General features: G+C 41.3%; 1 protein-coding gene across 1 annotated transcript; it reads left to right on the top strand.

Annotated features, from left to right (window-relative positions):
• The first annotated feature begins 6,419 nt into the window (after positions 1-6,419).
• Positions 6,420-14,466, top strand: WFDC8 (WAP four-disulfide core domain 8). The gene is made up of 5 exons (XM_004746781.3): positions 6,420-6,549; positions 10,077-10,217; positions 10,893-11,060; positions 13,218-13,358; positions 14,327-14,466. Exons 1-5 carry the CDS (start codon positions 6,420-6,422, stop codon positions 14,464-14,466), a joined length of 720 nt encoding a protein of 239 aa, XP_004746838.1.
• Positions 14,467-20,894: the final 6,428 nt, after the last annotated feature.

The following is a 20,894-nucleotide window of genomic DNA, read 5'->3' on the forward strand; positions in this document are numbered from 1 at the left end:
CATGAGGAATCTCCACACTGTTCTCCAAAGAGGCTGCACCAACTTGCATTCCCACCAACAGTGTAAGAGGGTTCCCCTTTCTCCACATCCCCTCCAACACATGTTGTTTCCTGTCTTGCTAATTTTGGCCATTCTAACTGGTAAAACTGCTACATAACTTTTAAAAGTAAATCCATTGGTGTCAAAATATCATCCTAACTCAATATCCACAATCATCCCTTCAGAAAAACAAACAAACAAACAAACAAAAACATTGAAAGCAATTCTTTAAAAGTGGGACATTTTAAAGCACTTCTCATTCTCCTTGAATTCATATTTCCATTCCTATTGACCCATAAACTCTTAATCTAGTGCAATATAATCCTATGCTCAAGAGTCTTTCATTTTTTAAAATTTCTTTCCTTCATATTTGAGAGTATTTTAATCACAAGCTTTTCATACTGCTATGTAATAAAAACATGTGTAGATTGAAATTTTAATTTCTCATTTACTAGGACCATAAGACTCTAGGAATAAAAGGTTTTCTTATGGATTGATTCTTCGTTCCATTTTTATTTAAATAACATAATAATAATGGATATGTGAGTAGATACATTGAAATTATTTTTTTAATTTATTTTTTATTTTCAGCACAACAGTATTCATTATTATTGCACCACACCCAGTGCTCCATGCAATCCGTGCCCTCTATAATACCTACCACCTGGTACCCTGACCTCCCACCACCCCCCCCCTTTCAAAACCCTCAGATTGTTTTTCAGAGTCCATAGTCTCTCATGGTTCACCTCCCCTTCCAATTTCCCTCAACTTCCTTCTCCTCTCTATCTCCCCATGTCCTCCATGCTATTTGTTATACTCCACAAATAAGTGAAACCATATGATAATTGACTCTCTCTGCTTGATTTATTTCACTCAGCATAATCTCTTCCAGTTCCGTCCATGTTGGGGGCATCATGTTACCTGATTTCAAGCTTTACTACAAAGCTGTGATCACCAAAACAGCATGGTACTGGCATAAAAACAGACACATAGACCAGTGGAACAGAGTAGAGAGCCCAGATATGGACCCTCAACTCTATGGTCAATTACTCTTTGACAAAACAGGAAAAAATATAGAGTGGAAAAAAGACAGTCTCTTCAATAAATGGTCCTGGGAAAAATGGGCAGCTATATGTAGAAGAATGAAACTCAACCATTCTCTTACACTGTACACAAAGATAAACTCAAAATGGATAAAAGACCTCAATGTGAGACAGGAATTCATCAGAATCCTAGAGGAGAACATAGGCAGTAATCTCTTCGATATCAGCCACAGCAACTTCTTTCAAGATATGTCTCCAAAGGCAAAGGAAACAAAAGCAAAAATAAACTTTTGGGACTTCATCAAAATCAAAAGCTTCTGCACAACAAAGGAAACAGTCAACAAAACAAAGAGGCAACCCACGGAATGGGAAATTATTGATCATATAAGTAATGTGTCTCTTAGTGATGAGTAAGTGCTGGGTACCAAAAGGAGTTTGGGGGGGTTGTTTGTTTTTTGTTTTTGTTTACTGTTTTTTATTTTTTTAATAATTATTTTCTTTTCTAATAAACATATAATGTATTATTAGCCCCAGGGGTACAGGTCTATGAATCTCCAGGTTTACACACTTTACAGCACTCACCATAGCACATACCCTCCCCAATGTCCATAACCCCACCACCCTCTCCCTCCCCCCCACCCAGCAACCCTCAGTTTGTTTTGTGAGATTGAGTCTCTGGGCACCTGGGTGGCTCAGTGGATTAAGCCACTGCCTTTGGCTCAGGTCATGATCTCAGGGTCCTGGGATCGAGTCCTGCATCGGGTTCTCTGCTCGGTGGGGAGCCTGCTTGCCTCTCTCTCTGCCTGCCTCTCTGCCTACTTGTGATCTCTGTCTGTCAAATAAATAAATAAAATCTTTTTTTTTAAAAAAAAAGAGTCTCTTATGGTTTGTCTTCCTCCTGATCCCATCTTGTTTCATTTATTCTTTTCCTACCCCCTAAATGCCCCATGTTGCATCTCCACTTCCTCATATCAGGGAGAGCATATGATGGTTGTCTTTTTCTGATTGACTTAATTCACTAAGCATGATACCCTCTAGTTCCATCTGCATTGTCACAAATGGCAAGATTTCATTTCATTTCTTTTGATGGCTGCATAGTATTCCATTGTATATATTACCACATCTTCTTTACAAAAGGAGTTTTGTTATTGGTAGGTCACTTGGTTCTTTGAACTTCTAGTACAGTGCCCCAAATCACATAATACCCTATAATAAAAAAATATTTTTAATGATCTAAGTTAAATATTAATAAACTAATTGATTAGCCCCCCTTTCAATTTTTAAGAATTAAGAATTGGAAACCTTATACTTGAAAAGAATTTGTCTCCTAGTAATTAGGATACTAATCAAAAATCAGAAGTGGTTGGGGCGCCTGGGTGGCTCAGTGGGTTAACCCTCTGCCTTCGGCTCAGGTCACAATCCTGGGGTCCTGGATCAAGCCTCTCATTGGACTCTCTGCTCAGTGGGGAGCCTGTTCCCCCCGACCCCGCCTGCCTTGCTGCCTACTTGTGATCTTTGCCTATCAAATAAGCAAATAAAATCTTTTTTAAAAAATCAGAAGTGGTTTTCTTAATTTCTGGAAAGTTTTCCAAAAAGTCTTTACCAGTATTTACCAAATGATCAATAATGGTTTTAGTTACACCCAGTATTCTTTTATTTAGACAATTTATTTGATCTGATACACTTTATAAATATTGGAAAGTTTGACTACTATTAACTTTGATAAACCTGTGATAGTATATATTTTATAAAGTATCTTATTGCATGCTTTAAGTACATTCACCTTTTTTGATGCCACAGATTATCTCACTATATTTATGGAAAATGTTAAATGAATCAACTAATTGACAAAGTCAATCCTCAACTAGCCAAATCATACCATTTTCTCCTACAAAAAGATTGACTTCATTTTTCATTTGAAATGAATATTTTCACACACATCCTGTGGATAGGTACCATCGCTCTAGGAATTTCTAACTCTAGGAGAGGAGCTAAAGGCATAGCAATGTACTGTGATTTTGTTACCTGAATAAAACAAGGTACTGACCCATTAATGTTTCCTACCCACCTATTTTTTGCTTTGTTCTTGGGGAAGCATCCTCAGGAAAATGCATTTTCAAATTGTTCCTTTGCTTGGAACTCAGTTTTTATACTTTGGACACTTGTAAGAGAAAGGTAAGGAATATGCTTCCATCTCCACCTTTTTTGGAAGCAGCTCAGGACTTTCTAAAAGATAAGTAGAAAGATAAATAGAAAGGGAGAAAGGCAGACTGCAGGCTCTTTTTCAGGCAGACCAACTTCAGCAAAAAGTAAATGTGGAATTTAAGAACCAGGACATTATGACCTCAACTCTGTCTGTGCCTATGTACCCTCTAGGAGATCTTCCTGTGCCCTCTGGGGTATGGGTATGACAGCATGCAGTACAGACAGGACTGATTGAGTTGATCTTCTCATTTTTCAAATGGCTAAACTGAGAAAGGAGTAGCCCAAAGTGACATGGTGAATTAATGGTGGAACTTGGGCTTCAGACAGTCTCTTCTTTCCTGGCTCATTGTTGTTCCTACAAGACCCTTGCCTCTGCCTTCCAAGTCTGTCTCAGACCCCAGAGCCACTGAACCTGTCCCCCACACCCATTTGCCTGTTTCCCACAGGACCCATCTTTTGTAGTCACTTGCCCAAACAAATCCCCCTCCAGAATTAATTCACTCTGTTTTAATGTTGCTGGGTTCAGGAAATAAAAATATAAGATGACCAACTAAATTTGAATGTCTGATAAACACTGAAACATTTTTAGTGTACCTATGGTCTTTATATTTCATGGGATATACTCCTACTAAAAATACTAACTGAGGACTCTGAGAAACAATCTGAGGGTTTTAGAGGAAAGAGAGTGGGGGGATGGGTGAGCTTGGTGGTGGGTATTAAGGAGGGCACGTATTACATGGAGCACTGGGTGTTGTACCTAAACAATGAATCTTGGAATACTGCATCAAAAACTAATGATGTATTTTATAGTGACTAACAACACAACAAAAAAATTAAAATTAAAATAAAAAAATAATGTATCAGTGTTAGTTCATCAATTGTAACTGTTGTACCATATTAATGCAAGATGTTAGTAATAGGGAAACTGGATGGCAAGGCATATGAAAACTCTCCGTACTTTCTGCTCAAATTTTCTATATACTTAAAACTTCTCTAGATCAAAGTCTATTTATTTTTTAAAAATACTAATTGAATATCCTGTATTATATTTGGCAATCCAATTGGTCTTCATCTTTCCTTGTACCCGCACCGCTGGAGCTCTGCCTCCTACTAATTGACTACCAGCTAATATGATCAATGAGTACTCAAGACTGGGTTAATGCGTGTAAAACTTCAAACCAAAACAGAGATCTGATATAAAAATGTAAGACACCATAAGGCCTTGGCTAATCTTTTGGAGGAACAGAATAATGAAACACACAGTTTTTGTTTTTGTTTTTTTTACAGGAAATTCAGGAACTAAAAAGAAAATAGATAGTTTTTTTTTTTGGTATTCAGTAAATCACCTGTCTATTGACTAAAATATATTCAGCACTAATTAGGTAGTCACTGTGCTTTCCACAATAGTTCTATTAATTCCCATGTCTATGAAGTAGGTGTGTTACTATTTCCTTAAGGAACACTGAGGTGTGGGATGCCTGGCTGGCTCAACTGGAAGAGCATGGCTCTCTTGATTTTGTGCTTGTGAGTTCAAGCTCCACATTGAGTTTAAAGACTAGTTAAAACTAAAATATTGAAAGAAAGAAGAAGGTAGGTAGGTAGGAAGGAAGGAAGAAAGGAAGGGAAGAAGGAAGGAAGGAAAGAAGAAGGAAGGAAGACTTTGGCTCAGTGAGGTTCAATGGCTGAGCCAAGACCACTAGCTGGTAAGTGGGGGATCTACGACGTGAACTCAGGTCCAACTCCAAGCACTGTTTTTGACCATTCCATGCCACTTCATGAATAATCTTCACCCGATCTCATCTAAACCTCACAGTGACAGCAAAGCTGCCCAGTACATTGTATGGTTTCCATTTTCCAGATGAGGAAACTGAGGATCCAGGTTACAGCTACAGTGATAAGTTGCCAAGCCAGTACCACAAATCAGTGTCACTCAGTAGGTTTAAGGCCATAATTGTCATTACTGAACAGTCCAGACACTGTTGTAAAATTTGGGGAGGGTACAGGATTAGAATTCTGGAGACAAAAATGAATAAATTTTCACAAGTCTTAAGGGGAGATGGAGAGGAGAAGGGAGTTGAGGGACATTGGAAGGGGAGGTGAACCATGAAAGACTATGGACTCTGAAGAACAATCTGAGGGTTTTGAAGGGGCAGGGGGTGGGAGGTTGGGGGAAACCAGGTGGTGGGTATTAGAGAAGGCAGGGATTGCATGGAGCACTGGGTGTGGTGCAAAAACAATGAATACTGTTATGCTGAAAAAAATAATTAATTAAAAAAATTTTTTTTCACAAGTCTTTACTCTTAGGCAGCCACATGTGCATGGTTTCAGGAGATCTGGAAAAGGCTCTACCCCTTTCCCAGTGTCAGAAGTTCCACCAATAACAGGTGCATTCTGGACATAATGATGTTCTCTGTCTCTCTTTCTGTCTCCCTTCCTTTCTGCTCCATCCCTCTCTTGTTGCTTTCAAAATGCATTTAGTCTGAGAGAGGTAACACAGCAAGGCATTGTTAGTTCTTCACATAACAAAATTAAAAAGTACATAAGGACCAGGAAGAGACATGTGTAAATAGGGGTGGAATGAGTAGGGAAGGGTCATTCATTTATGGGGGGCTCTGGGAGTATCAGAAGCTAGGCTTGAATAACACCAGAAGGAATACGAGGAATCCTTTTGTTAACCCGAGGTTATCCGGGATTTTTTTTGTGTGCCTGGGGCTCTAAGACCCTGTGACACATGCCCAGGCCCTCCTAAAAATCTCATACCATCAGTTTCTTGTCATCAGTGGAGCAAGAAAAAGGTGTTCACTCATGTCTGGGGTTGCCTTGGGAATGACAGTGGGCAAACCAGCTCTGCAACTATTCCAGACAAATCCCTGTGATCATCTATATGTGACCTCTCATGTAGGAGCAAGACTGGGCGAATGTCCTGCTGGGACACTGTGGAGTCCTGTAGCAGAGTGTGGGGCCACTGGAAGGGGCCTGAGAGTCCTACCCTACTCTCCACGTGACCTCAGACAAACCCCTTATGCACTGTGCATCTTGGTTTCCTCATCTGTGAACTGAGAGAAGTGGTGGGCCATTGTCACAGTTCTCAGCACCTGGTCTGAGTCTCTGTCTCACTTGTGCCTAATCCCCATGCCTCTTCTCATCCCACACAAGCACCTTCCCCTCCACAGTTCTACCTTCTTCTGGATGAATGTAGCACTCCTGCTTCTCTCTCTGTCTTCGGAGGAGACCACTTCATCACCAATCAAGAAAGTCAAAGGTGAGTTCAGAGAAGCTGCAGCCACCCCTCCTTAGGAGGCCTTCCTGGGACTGAGGGTCAGAAAGGAGACAAAGACTTGTGTTGTATGAGGTCACTTCCTCTGTGGCTTTAGAGAACGAGCCCAACTCACTCACCCTGGAAACTTCAGATTCTTCCCTCACTGTTCACTCCAAATTATTTCCCTAGCTTTACCTGATATGTGTATTTTCCAAGTTTAATTTTTTAAAGGTGAGTCATCACTAGGCAGGAGCCCAAGGGCAGAAGTCAGTGAGGAGGTGGTTGCACAAGTGAAGGAGAGAGATGGGGTGATGTCAGGAGCTGACCTGGAAATGGTGGCAAAGAGGGAAAGCCATAGGGCTTGGAGAGAAATGAGGAGGTAGAACTGACTCAAGTCCACGACTGACAGGACGCTAGGGTGAAAGAGAGGGAGGAGTGAATCTCAGGGTTCTCATGAGAGCCTGGGGGTCTGTTGATGCCAAATATAAAGACGGGAGCAGAGTCAAGGAGTCACTGCTAAAGCATAGGAGATTGTAAGTCTGATTTATACATGTGGGCATAGAGGTCTCTTGAGATTCCCAGATATATGTTCCCACGTGGTTGGATATGTGCCTTCAGCTTGGAAGTGAGAAAAGTTCTGGAGGGAGGCATGGTAACCACAGTTAGCTTGGTGGGAATGGATGCAGGAAGTGTGTCAGGTAATGACAACAGAGAGCTGAGATATGAACTTTAGGGAGCATCCCCAGTAGCTGTAGAGGAATGCCCAAGGTATGTGCATTCAGGGAGGAATCCATGGAGACAAAGTTAGTAGTTGAGGAGGGCTGACTGGGAGGGAGGAGGATTCCAAAAGACAGCTGAAGCTGACAGTAGGCAAGGAATACAATGGCTAAACCAAAAAAAAGGTTTACATGCCTCAGAAGCCGAAGGGAGAACTGACTAGAGTCTACACTAGTGAGGGGACATTTGTCTTTATAATCCCAAGATTTCTATACCTTTTACCTCTTTGGAGGTGTCCCTATTTGATTTGCTTTACACTCTCTGTGCCCAAACCGAAAACAATAATTTCTAAGCAGCGTACATCATGGTGCCCGACTGCCTGCTTTGGTGTCACTGGAGGCACTTTATTTTTCCTTTTATGACTTTTTAAAATTTTTTTTTATTTTTAAAACTTGTTTTCAGTGTTCCAGAATTCATTGTTTATGCACCACACCCAGTGCTCCATGTAATACGTGCCCTCCATAATACCCATCACCAGGCTCACCCAACCTCCCACCCCCCAAACCCTCCAAAACTCTCAGATTGTTTTTCAGAGTCCACAGTCTCTCATGGTTCATCTCTCCCTCCAATTTTCCCCAACTCCCTTCTCCTCTCCATCTCCCTATGTTCCACTGGAGGCACTTTAAAGTGATGTATGATACATTGGTGAATTGAATTTAAATTTTAAAGAGAGAAAAAAAATTAAGTCCCTAGGCTTCACTTTCTAGAGATTCTGTTTCAGGCCATGGTCTGTAGTTTCTAAAAGATGCACAGGTGTTTTCAATGTACACTCAAAATTAGGAACCATAACTCTTCTTAGCCTTAGACATCCTTGGAGAGTGTATGAAGCATGGTATGAAGAATAAGAAATAAAGCTGGAAAGTACAAAAAGTCTCAATGGCCACTGTTCAGGACTTCTGGAGTGAATTATGGATTAGAGCTCCTAGACTCACTCCTCATTCACTCTATTTTTGCCATCTGACTTCATTTTTTTAAAACCTGGAATTTAGGAGGGTGATACTGATGATCCATATGGTGTTTCCAATTCTGAACCCTTATAATTCCAAGACTCAGTAGTCTCCAAAAGGATCATGCTTCTCTGGTCAGAAGTCTGGTGTGGTTTCGAAGGATTTTCTGCTCAGGTTCTCAGCAGGCAGCATCCAGGGTTGCATCGAAAAGTGCAGTTCTCATCTGGGACCTAGGATTCTCACTAACACTCACTGGCTGTGGCAGAATCATTTCCTTGCACTTGTACCACTGAGGTTGCTTCCAGAGGTCACCTTCAGTCCAGGACACTAAGTTCCTTCTGTCCTCAAAGCTCCTAATAACATGTTGGGTTCCTCTCACACGTGGAATTTATCTTACCTCTTCTCTATTAGTCAGGGGGAAAACTCTTCTTCTTTTTTTTTTTTTAACTTTTTATTTTTTATAAACATATGTTTTTATCCCCAGGGGTACAGGTCTGTGAATCACCAGGTTTACACACTTCACAGCACTCACCAAAGCACATACCCTCCCCAATGTCCATAATCCCACCCCCTTCTCCCAACCCCCCTCCCCCCAGCAACCCTCAGTTTGTTTTGTGAGATTAAGAGTCACTTATGAACTCTTCTTTTTAAGGTCTCAACAACTTAGATGTGGCTCAGTCAGATAATTTCTATATTTTAAGGTCAATTAACTTGGGACTCTAATTCCATCTATGAAATCCCTCATAGCCCACCTAAATTCAAGTGTGATTCATAACCAGAGGACAGACAACTTGGGGAGGCAACTTTAGAATTCTACTTCCCACAAGCTCAGCAATTAGTAAGCGGTGTCAAGCCTTAAAAAGGAGGAAGAAAACCCATATCTGCCAAGCTCTTCCCATGTGGCAGGCACTGTGATGAATGCATTGTAAGCATCATCCCCCTTAATTCTTAGAAGCAGGTTGTAAGGTAGAGATTGTAATTCTCATTTTATAGATGGGAAATGTTGGACTCAGGAGGAAAACTTTTTTTCCCCCCAAGATTACTTACCTAGTCGTGTTGGAGTCAGGCTCCAAACCAGGTGTGATACACTGCTCCTCCCATTGCCCATTTCTGTTCCCTTTAAGGGTAACTGAGTAGGTATATAGTGGAACTCAGGTTGGTCTTTTTTTTTTTTTTAATTTTATTTATTTATTTGACAGAGATCACAAGTAGGCAGAGAGGCAGGCAGAGAGAGTGGAGGAAGCAGTCTCTCTGCTGAGCAGAGAGCCTGATGTGGGGTTCCATCCCAAGACCCTGGGATCATGATCCAAGCTGAAGGCAGAGACTTTAACCCACTGAGCCACCCAGGTGCCCCCAGGCTGGTCTTGATTTCACAAGGAGTCAGGGACCCAAGTCAGGAATCAGGACTCCTATACTCCTATTTCCATGGTATTCCTACCCCTTCTTACTAATTAATTTCCCCTATCAACTAAGACTCTGGAGGCAAAGGAATTGGGCAATAACATATTAAGTTTCAAGAGGAGAGAGAAGCTCCTAGACTTAAGGAAAGGCTCTTGGTTCCTATCTAGTTCCCTGCCATGAAATCTGAGATGCTTCCCCTTCAGTTGACCTAAGCACAGATTCCTGATTCAGATCAATCAAAATGAACTATGAGTGGTGGGAGGAAGACCCAAATTTAAGCAGAGCTACTGAGGATGGAAGGTAGAAGAGATGGCGGATAGAATGTCACTATTCACCTTTGCCATGGGAGGAGAACTGAAACTCTCAAAGGATGTGAATTTGAATTTGGATGTTGCTTTCTTGTAGAGAAAGCAGGAGTGTGCACCCGAGAAAGGGTCCTCTGTGAGATTTATGTTCCAGACCTCTGCACAACTGATTGGGATTGCCTAAAACAAATGAAGTGTTGTTCATTTGCCTGTGGGAAAAAGTGCATGGATCCATTCCAAGGTAATAGCCCCCAAGCTGAGGGCACAGGTATCTTTTGAGTTGTCTTACTTCCTGCTCCATCCAGAGCTTGTCGAATGATTCCCTTGGATGGTAGGACAAGAAGTCAGGGTTCATGCTTTTCTTGTTCTTGAATCAGATTCCCAACCCTCAAGTACAAACAATGAGTCCAGGCATGAGGGATGTCAACTAGAAAATATTGATGACAGTCTTCTTTGATCCAACACTCAAACACTCACACACAATTAATACTTGTTTCATGTTCACTAAGTGTCAAGAGACTATTGTTGGCACATGGTAAATATAAACCTCAGTCAACTTTGATGTGGGCTTGGTTTCGGACTCTGGCTTTCAAAGAGGTTTTCTGGTGGCTCAAAGTAAAGAGTATCTCATAATGGGAAATTCTGTTATATATATAAATGAATGGGTCAGACCACAATAATGCCTTAGGCACTTTGGATACAGTCACTGAACAAATCTTGTCCTCCCAGAGCTCAAGGACTTAGAGAACAAAGATCAGTTCCATATTTGTAGGAGAGCTAGGTTAGAGCTTTTATTTACAGTGGCTCTCTCTATGACTTGTATGGTCATACTAAGAACTGCATAAAAGCTGAGAGCCTGACCCCTTCTCTTTTTTCCTACCCTTTATGTTCTTCCCTCTCTGCATCCCACCTTCAGAACCCTGCATGCTACCCCCAGAAGAAGGAGAGTGTGATGTTAGTGTCTATCGCTGGTATTTTGACTTTAAACTTCAGTCCTGTGAACCGTTTATCTATGGAGGCTGCTTCGGGAATGCCAACAACTTCCTCAGCATCACAGCCTGCCAAATGGCTTGCTCACCACCTGGTAAGATTTATATCCCTGGCAATCCGAGGGATTAGTATATGCTCAGGCTTTAAGGTTAAACTGCCTTGGTTCAAGTCTACTCTATCATTCCCTGAGTGGGTGGTCTTAGGTCAGTTGCCTGTTTCCCTTAGCTTCAGTATTCTTGTCTATAAAAGGGGGATAGTAATAGTATTTACCTAATAGAGTTGTTGTGTCAGAAAAATGACATAGTGCACTTATCTATTGAGTAGTACCTGAGGCCTCACCCAAGAATGAAGCATAAACAGGTCAGGTCTGGAATCACATGAAGTCCGAGTAGAGTAGAGAGTAACTGAAGAATAGGATGAAGTAAAGGTGAGGGCTGTGGATTAATTCCTACTATAATGACAAGCACCAATAATATTGGGAGATAGTATCTTACAGAGGTAGGTGCCAGATAACCCAGATAAAAATCCTCCTTTTCCCACTTATTGCAATTTTCTTCACCTCTCTGAGTTTCAGTTCTCTCCTCTGTAACACTGAAATAACAGAAAAACATCTTTGAGTTTTTGGTGGATTATGTATAATCGGGACACAAGGATTTGACATAGGGGTTGTTAAGTAGTGTGGGCTTGCTTAATGGTAGCACCCTAGGTGGTAACCATTGATGTTCAAATGCAGCACCGTGTGACTTACAAGGCAGCATTACAACTTTGATGTCAAATTCTAAGAAGCAGGCTGAATAGTATATCATCTCTTCTATTATACAGACAAGGAAACAGAGTCAAATAGATAAAGTTAGTTGCTCAAGGATTCACAGTGGGTCAGGAGTAGAACTGGAATTTTAATTCTGTAATTCCAGTGATCCTGAATGGCAAAGACATTATTGTGGTCTGACCCACTGTAGAAGGCTTTAAGAAATCATGGCACTATGCATTAGACCTTGGCTCACTCTCAGAAGCAGTAGGAAGAAGAAACCAGGGAAATGAACTTGGGTGGGATTGGGGGAAATTTATGTTTGGGTTAAGAAAGAACCTAGGGGTGGGCACCTGGGTGGCTCAGTGGGTTGGGCCGCTGCCTTTGGCTCAGGTCATGATCTCAGGGTGGGATGGAGTCCTGCATCGGGCTCTCTGCTCAGCAGGCAGCCTGCTTCCTCCTCTCTCTCTCTGCCTACTTGTAATCTCTCTTTGTCAAATAAATAAATAAAATCTTTAAAAAAGAAAGAAAGAAAGAAAGAAAGAACCTAGGGGTGCCTGGGTGGCTCAGTAGGTTAAGCCTCTGCTTTTGGCTTGGGTCATGATCTCAGGGTCCTGGGATTGAGTCCCACATCGGGCTCTCTGCTGGGTGGGGAGCCTGCTTCCTCCTCTCTCTCTCTCTCTCTCTGCCTGCCTCTCTGCATCCTTGTGATCTCTTTCTGTCAAATAAATAAATAAATAATCTTAAAAGAAAGAAAGAAAGAACCTAACCATAGCTCTGGGAGTCAAATTCACCACACTCTGTCAGAATCCAACTTGAGAAAGAAGGAGAAGAGAGAAGAGGAGGAGAGAAGGAATAAAATAAGGAAAAAACCTTCCTGTCCTCATAGAATTTGTAATCAGATAATGACGAGGAAACATGCACAAAATGTGAAAATATTGATTTTAACACCATCTATGTCCTAGTGACCCACATTTGTAGCTCTATTCTGAATTTGACTCCCAAACGCCAACTGCATACTCTACTCCTTCATCTCAATCTCACAAACACCTCACACTTCACTTGTCTAAAACAGAGGTGCTCATCCATCTCAAACTTGCTCTGTCCACAGCTCTCCCTCTCTTGGTTGATATGAACTTCTAAATCATCCTTGATGAATGGGCATCAACATTCTCAATCCACACTGATGGAGTTAGGAAATCATTTTAGATATACCTTAAAAATAGATCCATAATCTGAACATGACTTACTATGTCTTCAGCTGCCGCACCAATCCAGGTACCTCTCTTCTCACCTGGAGCTTCAAAGAGCAACCCTAACTATATTTCTCCTACAATCCATGAGAAGCTGAGGCATTCCATTCTGCCATAGCCTACCAGAGGTAGTCACAGGAGAGTGAACCAAGTCACAGAAAGAGATACTAATTTTAAAGGGAGGGAAAGGTGTTTGAAGAGTGTGAGAAGGGGTGGGGTTTGAGAGAACTCACATCTACTCTTGTTTTAGCCAAGAATGGACAGTGCCCACTCTTCCCTTTCAAGGACCGTATGGAGTGTCCAGCTTCATGTAAGAGTGACTTCGATTGCCCCAAAACTACCAAATGTTGTGAATCCATGTGTGGCTTTGTTTGTACCAAAGCCTGGACAGGTGAGAACTAGGGATATACCTCCCAACATCTCTAGGGCATATGCTAAGGATGCTTTGTTGTTCCATTGAATAAGGATGCCCCTTTGGTTGAACTTAGATATCTCTAGGGAATTTTTCTTTCTTTAATGACCTATCACTGCTCTCATGTTGTCATCTTAATTTCAGGAAACTATTATGCTAGTCTTCAAAGCCAACCATGCATAGTATCACTCCCTATTTTTTCCCCATGAGAACTTATTTATTCTGAGTCTCATTCTTCACTGATTGACAGGTGACAATATCCACTTACTCAAACAAACAAAAAAAGATAACCATTAGGTACATTCCTAATAAACCCTTTGTCTACACAGAACTTCACATGAAGTGCATATTCACATCTTGTAAGGTATGCTGGGGAAAAGATGGGTAGCAAACTGCTATTGGGACAGAAGTGAACTCTGTAGCCTCTGAGACTAGTGTTCATTTCCTTACTTAATATTGAGATAGTATGGTCTTGTCTGAGGGATTCTTAGTGTTTGGTGCTGCATACAGCATGGTATAGTGAAAGGAAACCAAGGCCTTTCAACTGACTTCAACACTTCCACTTGTTTTCTCTATGGCCATACACTACTCACTTGCCCCTACACTAACCTCAAGTTCTGCAACATATAAAACAAAGAAGTTCTGGGTGCTCTCTAATACTCCTTCTACCTCTGGTAATTTGGGATTAGATAACCCAAATCCATTACTTCTCTGGGGGGCAGCAGGAATCCTATCAGATTGTCTATGTCAGAGATGGCAAGCATTTTTCATACACCTCAAATTATTGGCCACTGGAAGTTGACACTTTAGCCTTCTGCACTCTATTTTTATTCTAGGGGGAAGGGTAAGAGGTTTAGTCAGAAGAAACTCCTGTTTAGAGTTTTCCAAGTTTCCCCAAACTATGATCAAGTATTTCAAGTTCAAATGTCTTATTTTATCCCATAAAGTCAAACCAGGTTTCTGCCCGCACAAGCCCATGGTGTGTTCCAAGATTGATAGACCCAAGTGTCTTCAGGATTATGATTGCCCAGTGTCACAGAAGTGCTGTTCACATTGTGGACTGAAGTGCCTGGAACCTCAAGAATGAATAGTAAGTGGAAAATATTATCATTGATGTAATTAATTATGAGTAGGATAATAAAAACTATCAATTTTATCTTCTATCCAACTGCTTTCCCAAATTGACTTATGAAATATAACACTATTTACTGGGGTTACTTTGATTGTATATATAATCGTATCATCTGAAAATGATGGAAAAGTTTGACTCTGCTTTATTCCAATTTTGTGACTTAGTTTCCTCACCTTTTTATATCTAGAGCCTCTGAAATTATGTTGAAAATAAAAGCAATGACATCTATCCTTGTCTGGTTCCTTATTTTAAAGTTGACGTCTCACCAGAGAATGTAGTAGTGCACAAATGGTACCTAATCAGGCCAAATTTTAAAGTGTTGTAACCGAGCCACAGACTAAACTGGGTGCTCTAATGGGCTAGCGTGCTTGAGGCAGAAAAGAGAGTAAGTGATCTAGAAGACAAGTGGATGGAAAGAAAGGAAGTTGAGGAAAAGAGAGTAAAACAACTAATAGCCTATAAAAAGAAGTTTTAAGAAAGCAGTGATGCCATGAAATGTACCAAGGCCAGAATTATTGTGGTGCCTGAGGGTGAAGGGGCGGGGGGGCAGAAAGTATATCTCATAGCTGAGGACATCTCTAATCTGGGGAAGGAAACAAGTATTCATGTCTAAGAAGTAGAGAGAACTCTTCCCAAATCAATGAAAATACATCAACACCCTGACATATAATAGTAAGACTTGCAAAATTCAGAGACAAAGACTCAAAACAAGGAGCTCCTAACCTACAGAGGAAGGAACATTAGACCAACATCAGACCTAGCCACAGAAACCTGGCACGCCAGAAAGGGATGGCATGATATATTCAGGGTACATGTAGCCATGAATACTTTATCCAGCAAGGCTGTCTTTCAGAATGGAAGGAGAGAAAAAGAGCTTCCAGAACAGACAGAAACAGAAAGAATATGTGACCACCAAGCCAGCACTGCAACATATATTAAATGGGAACTTGAAAGAGAAGAGAGAGCCAAAGAGTGAGATAGACCAGAAAGAAATAGAGACAATCAAAGAAACAGGGACTTTATGGGCAATACAATGCACTAAATTCATATCTTTTAACAGTTGCTCTGAATGTAAATGAGCTAAATACTACAGTCAAAAAACACAGAGTATCAGATTGCATAAAAAAGGAAGCCCAATCCATATGTTGTCTACAAAAGACTCATTTTAGACTAAAAGACACCTCCAGACTGAAAGTGAGGGAGTGGAGAACAGCTTTCCATGTAATGGACCTCAAAAGAAAGCTGGGGTAACAATCCTCATATCAGACAAATTAGATTTTTAAACCAAAGACTGTAGTAAGGGGTGAAAAGGGATACTATATCATACTTAAAGGATCTATCCAAGAAGAAGACCTACCAATTGTAAACATTTATGCTCCCAACATGGGAGCAACCAATTTTATAAACCAATTAATTACCAAAGAAAAGAAACACATTGATGATAATAACATACATTGGTAGGTGGGGACTTGAACACCCCACTCACAGCAATAGGCAGATCATCTAAACAGAAGATCAACAAAGAAACAAGGGTTTTGAATGACACACTGGACCAGATGGACTTCACAGATATACACAGAACATTCCATCCTAAAAGAAAAGAATACTCGTTCTTCTTGAGTGCATGTGGAACTTTCTCCAAAACAGATCACATTCTGGGTCACGAATCAGGGCTCAACCAACACCAAAATGTTGGGGTTATTCCCTGCATATTTTCAGACCACAGTGCTTTGAAACTTGAACTCAATCACAAAAGGAACTTTGGAAGGAACTTAAACACTTGGAGGTGAAAGATCATCCTACAGAAGAATGAATGGGTCAAACAGAATTGATGAGAATGAAAACACATCTGTTCAAAGCCTTTGGGATACAGCAAAGGTGGTCCAAAGAGGGAAGTACATTGCAATACAAGCCTATCTCAAAAAAGTACAAAAATCTCAAATACACAAGCTAAATTTATACCTAACAGAGTTGAAAAGAGAACAGCAAATAAAGCCTAAACCAAGCAGGAGAAGAGAAATAATAAAATTAGAGCAGAAACCAATGTAATGGAAACCAGAAGAACAGTAAACAGATCAACGAAACTAGGAGCTGGTTCATTGAAAGAATTAATAAGATCAATAAACCTCTAGCTACATATATCCGAGAAAGAGAGAGAGAGAGAGAGAGAGCCCAAATTAATAAACTAGGAATGAAAGGGGAGAGATCATAACCAACAGCAAAGAAATACAGACAAATTTAAGAACATACTTTGGCAACTACATGCCAACAAATTAGGCAATCTGGAAGAAATGGATGCATTCCTGGAAACTTATAACAACCAAAACTGAAACAGAAAGAAATAGATAGTCTGAACAGACCAACACCCAACAAAGAAATTGAAGCAGTAATCAAAAACCTCCCAGTGGCACCTGGGTAGCTCAATCAGCTAAGCTTCTGCCTTCAACTTAAGTCATGACCAATGGCAGCAATGGCCACAGTCACCAAACTGTGGAAAGAACCAAGTTGCTCTTCAACGGACAAATGGATAAGGAAGATGTGGTCCATATACACTATGGAGTATTATGCCTCCATCAGAAAGGATGAATACCCAACTTTTGTAGCAACATGGGCTGGGCTGGAAGAGATTATGCTGAATGAAATAAGTCAAGCAGAGAGAGTCAATTATCATATGGTTTCACTTATTTGTGGAGCATCACAAATAATAAGGAGGACATGGGGAAATGGAGAGGAGAAGGGATATGAGGGGAAATTGGAAGGGGAGATGAACCACGAGAGGCTATGGACTCTGAAAAATAATCTGAGGGGTTTAAAGGGGTGGGAGGTGGGAGGTTGGGGGAGCGGGTGGTGGGTATTATGGAGGGCACATATGGCATGGAGCACTGGGTGTAGTGCATAAACGATGAATTCTGTTATGCTGAAAAGAAATTAATTTAAAAAAAAGAGAGAGAGAACCATAAAGAAAATATATTTACAGTACTACACTGTTAAAAAAAAAAAAAAAGAAAGAAATGGAAGCAAAAGTTCCAGACTTGTTCGATGAACACTACCGCTTCCCAAAACCAGACAAAGATCCCATCAAAAAGGAGAATTCTAGACCAGTATTCCTGATGAACTTGGATGCCAAAAGACTCACTAAAATACTAACCAACAGGCTTCAATTGGTGTATTTAAAGGATTTTTTTAAAAGATTTTATTTATTTATTTGACAGACAGAGATCACAAGTAGGCAGAGAGGCAGGCAGAGAGAGAGGAATGGAAGCAGGCTCCCTGCTGAGCAGAGACCCCGATGTGGGGCTCGATCCCGGGACCCTGAGACCATGACCCGAGCCGAAGGCAGAGGCCTAACCCACTGAGCCACCCAGATGCCCCTATTTAAAGGATTATTCACCGTCTTGTTAATGTTGGCCATTCTAACTGGTGTAAGGTGGTATCAGTGTGGTTTTGATTTGAATCTCCCTGATAGCTAATGACGATGAATATTTTTTCATGTGTCTAAATGAGTGTTGGAGAGGATGTGGAGAAAGGGGAACCCTCTTACACTGTTGGTGGGAATGCAAATGTGGTGCAGCCATGTTGGAAACCATGTGGAGATTCCTGAAGAAATTAAAAATAGAGCTACCCTATGACCCTGCAATTGTACTACTGGGTATTTACCCCAAAGATACAGATGTAATGAAAAGAAAGGCCATATGTACCCCAATGTTCATAGCACAATGGCCACAGTTGCCAAACTGTGGAAAGAACCAAGATGCCCTTCAACGGATGAATGGATGAAGAAGATATGGTCCATATATACAACGGAATATTAAGCCTCCATCAGAAATGATGAATACCTAACTTTTTTATCAACATGGACAGGCCTGGAGATTAGGCTAAGTGAAATAAGTCAAGCAGGGAGAGTTAATTATCATATGGTTTCACTTACTTGTGGAGCATAAGGAGTAACATGGAGGATAGTAGGAGAAGGAAAGGAAAAGTGAATTGGGGGAAATCAGAGGGGGAGACAAACCATGAGGGAGTGTGCTCTGAGAAACAAACAGCATTCTGGAGGGGACGGAAGTAGGGGGTTAGGTGAGCCTGGTGGTGAGTATTATGGAGGGCACATATTGCATGGAGCACTGGGTGTGGTGCATAAACAATGAATCTTGAAACACTGAAAAAATAAGATTAAATTAAAAGAAAAAGAAATTGGGTGAGCAAAGGGCCAAAAATGCCATTTATCCTAGACCCCAAAGGCATAAATTTCATCTCACTTGCTTGGAAAGTGAGATCCAAGGGTGAGGCTGGAAATTAGGCAAGACAGGAGAGATAGAAGAACCAGAAATTCTGAGTTTTCATTTACACTCAAGAAAACTAAGAGAAGAATTCAGCCTTATTTGTGGGCCCTGGGAACCATTTGGGCATTTATAGACTCTGGGGGATCTTTAGACATATATAGACACTATATATGTCTATATATAGACTATAGACATCACCTTCATCTCCTTTTATGCACTATTCCTCGCTACCTTCAACTCCATAGTAAGATATTATAACCATACTAATATCACAATATTCCATAGTGACCTCTGACAAGTATACTGACACTCCATTCTCTTTTACCTTTATCTTTGACACTCACTCACTTGGTGACATTGAGTCAGCATCTGCACTCTTCTGGGCCTTATGACCCCATATGTATGATGAGGAAATGGGACTTGCACCCTCAGAGTCCTTCCACCCACGGATCAGCTTTGTGTTCTCTCCTGGACTGAGTTTGGGAAGGACACAGAATAAGTGGAAAAGCACCACTCATGACTTCTTGGTTGTTTATTAGAAATGTATTCCCTGGTCCCATTATGGGGTTCACCTGGCTCCTGACTGGTGGGGTGGGAATTTGTAATGTAAATACCTGATATTCAGCTTTTTCACTGTAATGTAAATGCCTGACATTGACATTAAGCTTTTGAGTGCTGAGGCATCCATTTCAAACACATCCATCTCAAATAGATACACTCCCTGCTATATAACACAGACACTAACAACGCAATTAGGATAAGGAAACAGCTGCCCTCACCAATGAAGTTCTCCTTTTAGAAAGGCCTCGAGCAACCCAGATAACTAATCACTGGAGTGACCCTGCTTCTCCCTTCCTACACCCTAATTCCCACTTTTAAATTCACCAATAGAAAGTGAACTCATGAAACCTTAGACATTCTACACTTGGACCCAAATAAAGGGAGAGCCCCAAAGTATGCACTTTCTCCCCCTCTCTCTGTCCACAGCCTTTTGTATGTGGCTCTCTGCCTTCCCATGCTCCCTCCAGGGCTTGTGAGCAAATCTTTTCTTAAGTTCCCTAATGGTTTGGCAGAGGTGAGCCCTGTGATCATAATAAGAACCACAAAGACCAGTGCAACCACAACACTGACCCAGTGGTGGTAGGGGGATGTCTCTGAGGGGAATGTCTGGGGGCATCACTTTGAGTAAATATGTTCCAAGGACATCTCAGGCCTTCTTAGAAGAGAATACCACTGTCAATAGGCTGAGACCCACACCACAGATTCCCATAGAGGGCTCTGTTGGTAATCCTAAATTTTGTGACCATACAGTCACTCATTGATGATTAGGCTGGCTTTGTCTGGCTTTTGCCCATTTATAAGACAAATGGAGAACAAAGCTTGGCCCCAAAGTGCAAACTATAGTTAAGGAAAGAAATGGGGACCCTACAGATGACATTTGCACTTTGAAGAGTATCTCTCCTTCTGTCAAGGGTGATGGACTCACTGGCACTGCAGATTCCCTATAGGAAAGCTGCCAAGTACTCCAGAACTCTCTCCAGAGCCCCTTCACCAGTCCCATTAGAAGCCAGCAACTCTAATGCCTATGGACCTGTACTGGGGTGTAGTCTCTCAGGCAGGTCTCTCCACTGTACAGTGCTTCCTCAAACAACAAGGAGTTTACATGAGATGGCAAACATTCCCTACAGGCTCTGCTGACATTCTCCACCACTCTCAAACAATAGGACCTTGACAAACACTCTGAAAACTCTGTAGATGGGCTGTTCCTCCCCCACACCCCACTCTATGGCAACACATTTACTCTTCAGCCTTAGTTGAAGAATAGGAACTACCCAAAGAGAAAGGGGAGAAGGATAAGAAGGAAGGTTGGGAAAGGGAGAAAGAGACACAGAGATCATGAGAGGCCCACAGAAAAAGAAAGTCAGACACCGACACAAAGAAACACAGAAAAACAGAGATATCAGGAGATCCCTAGAGACACATTGTCAGAGACAAACAAAAGGGGCATGCCACTCAGCATGCAGATAAAATAGAAAGTGAATGGAAAACAAGCACATTCCACAACTCTCAGAGTCATCAAGAAGAAGACCCCTGATGGTGACA

The sequence above is a fragment of the Mustela putorius genome, unplaced genomic scaffold (genome assembly GCF_011764305.1).
Source record: "Mustela putorius furo isolate JIRA1106 unplaced genomic scaffold, ASM1176430v1.1 tig00000592_pilon_pilon_pilon, whole genome shotgun sequence".
Lineage (NCBI taxonomy): Eukaryota > Metazoa > Chordata > Mammalia > Carnivora > Mustelidae > Mustela > Mustela putorius.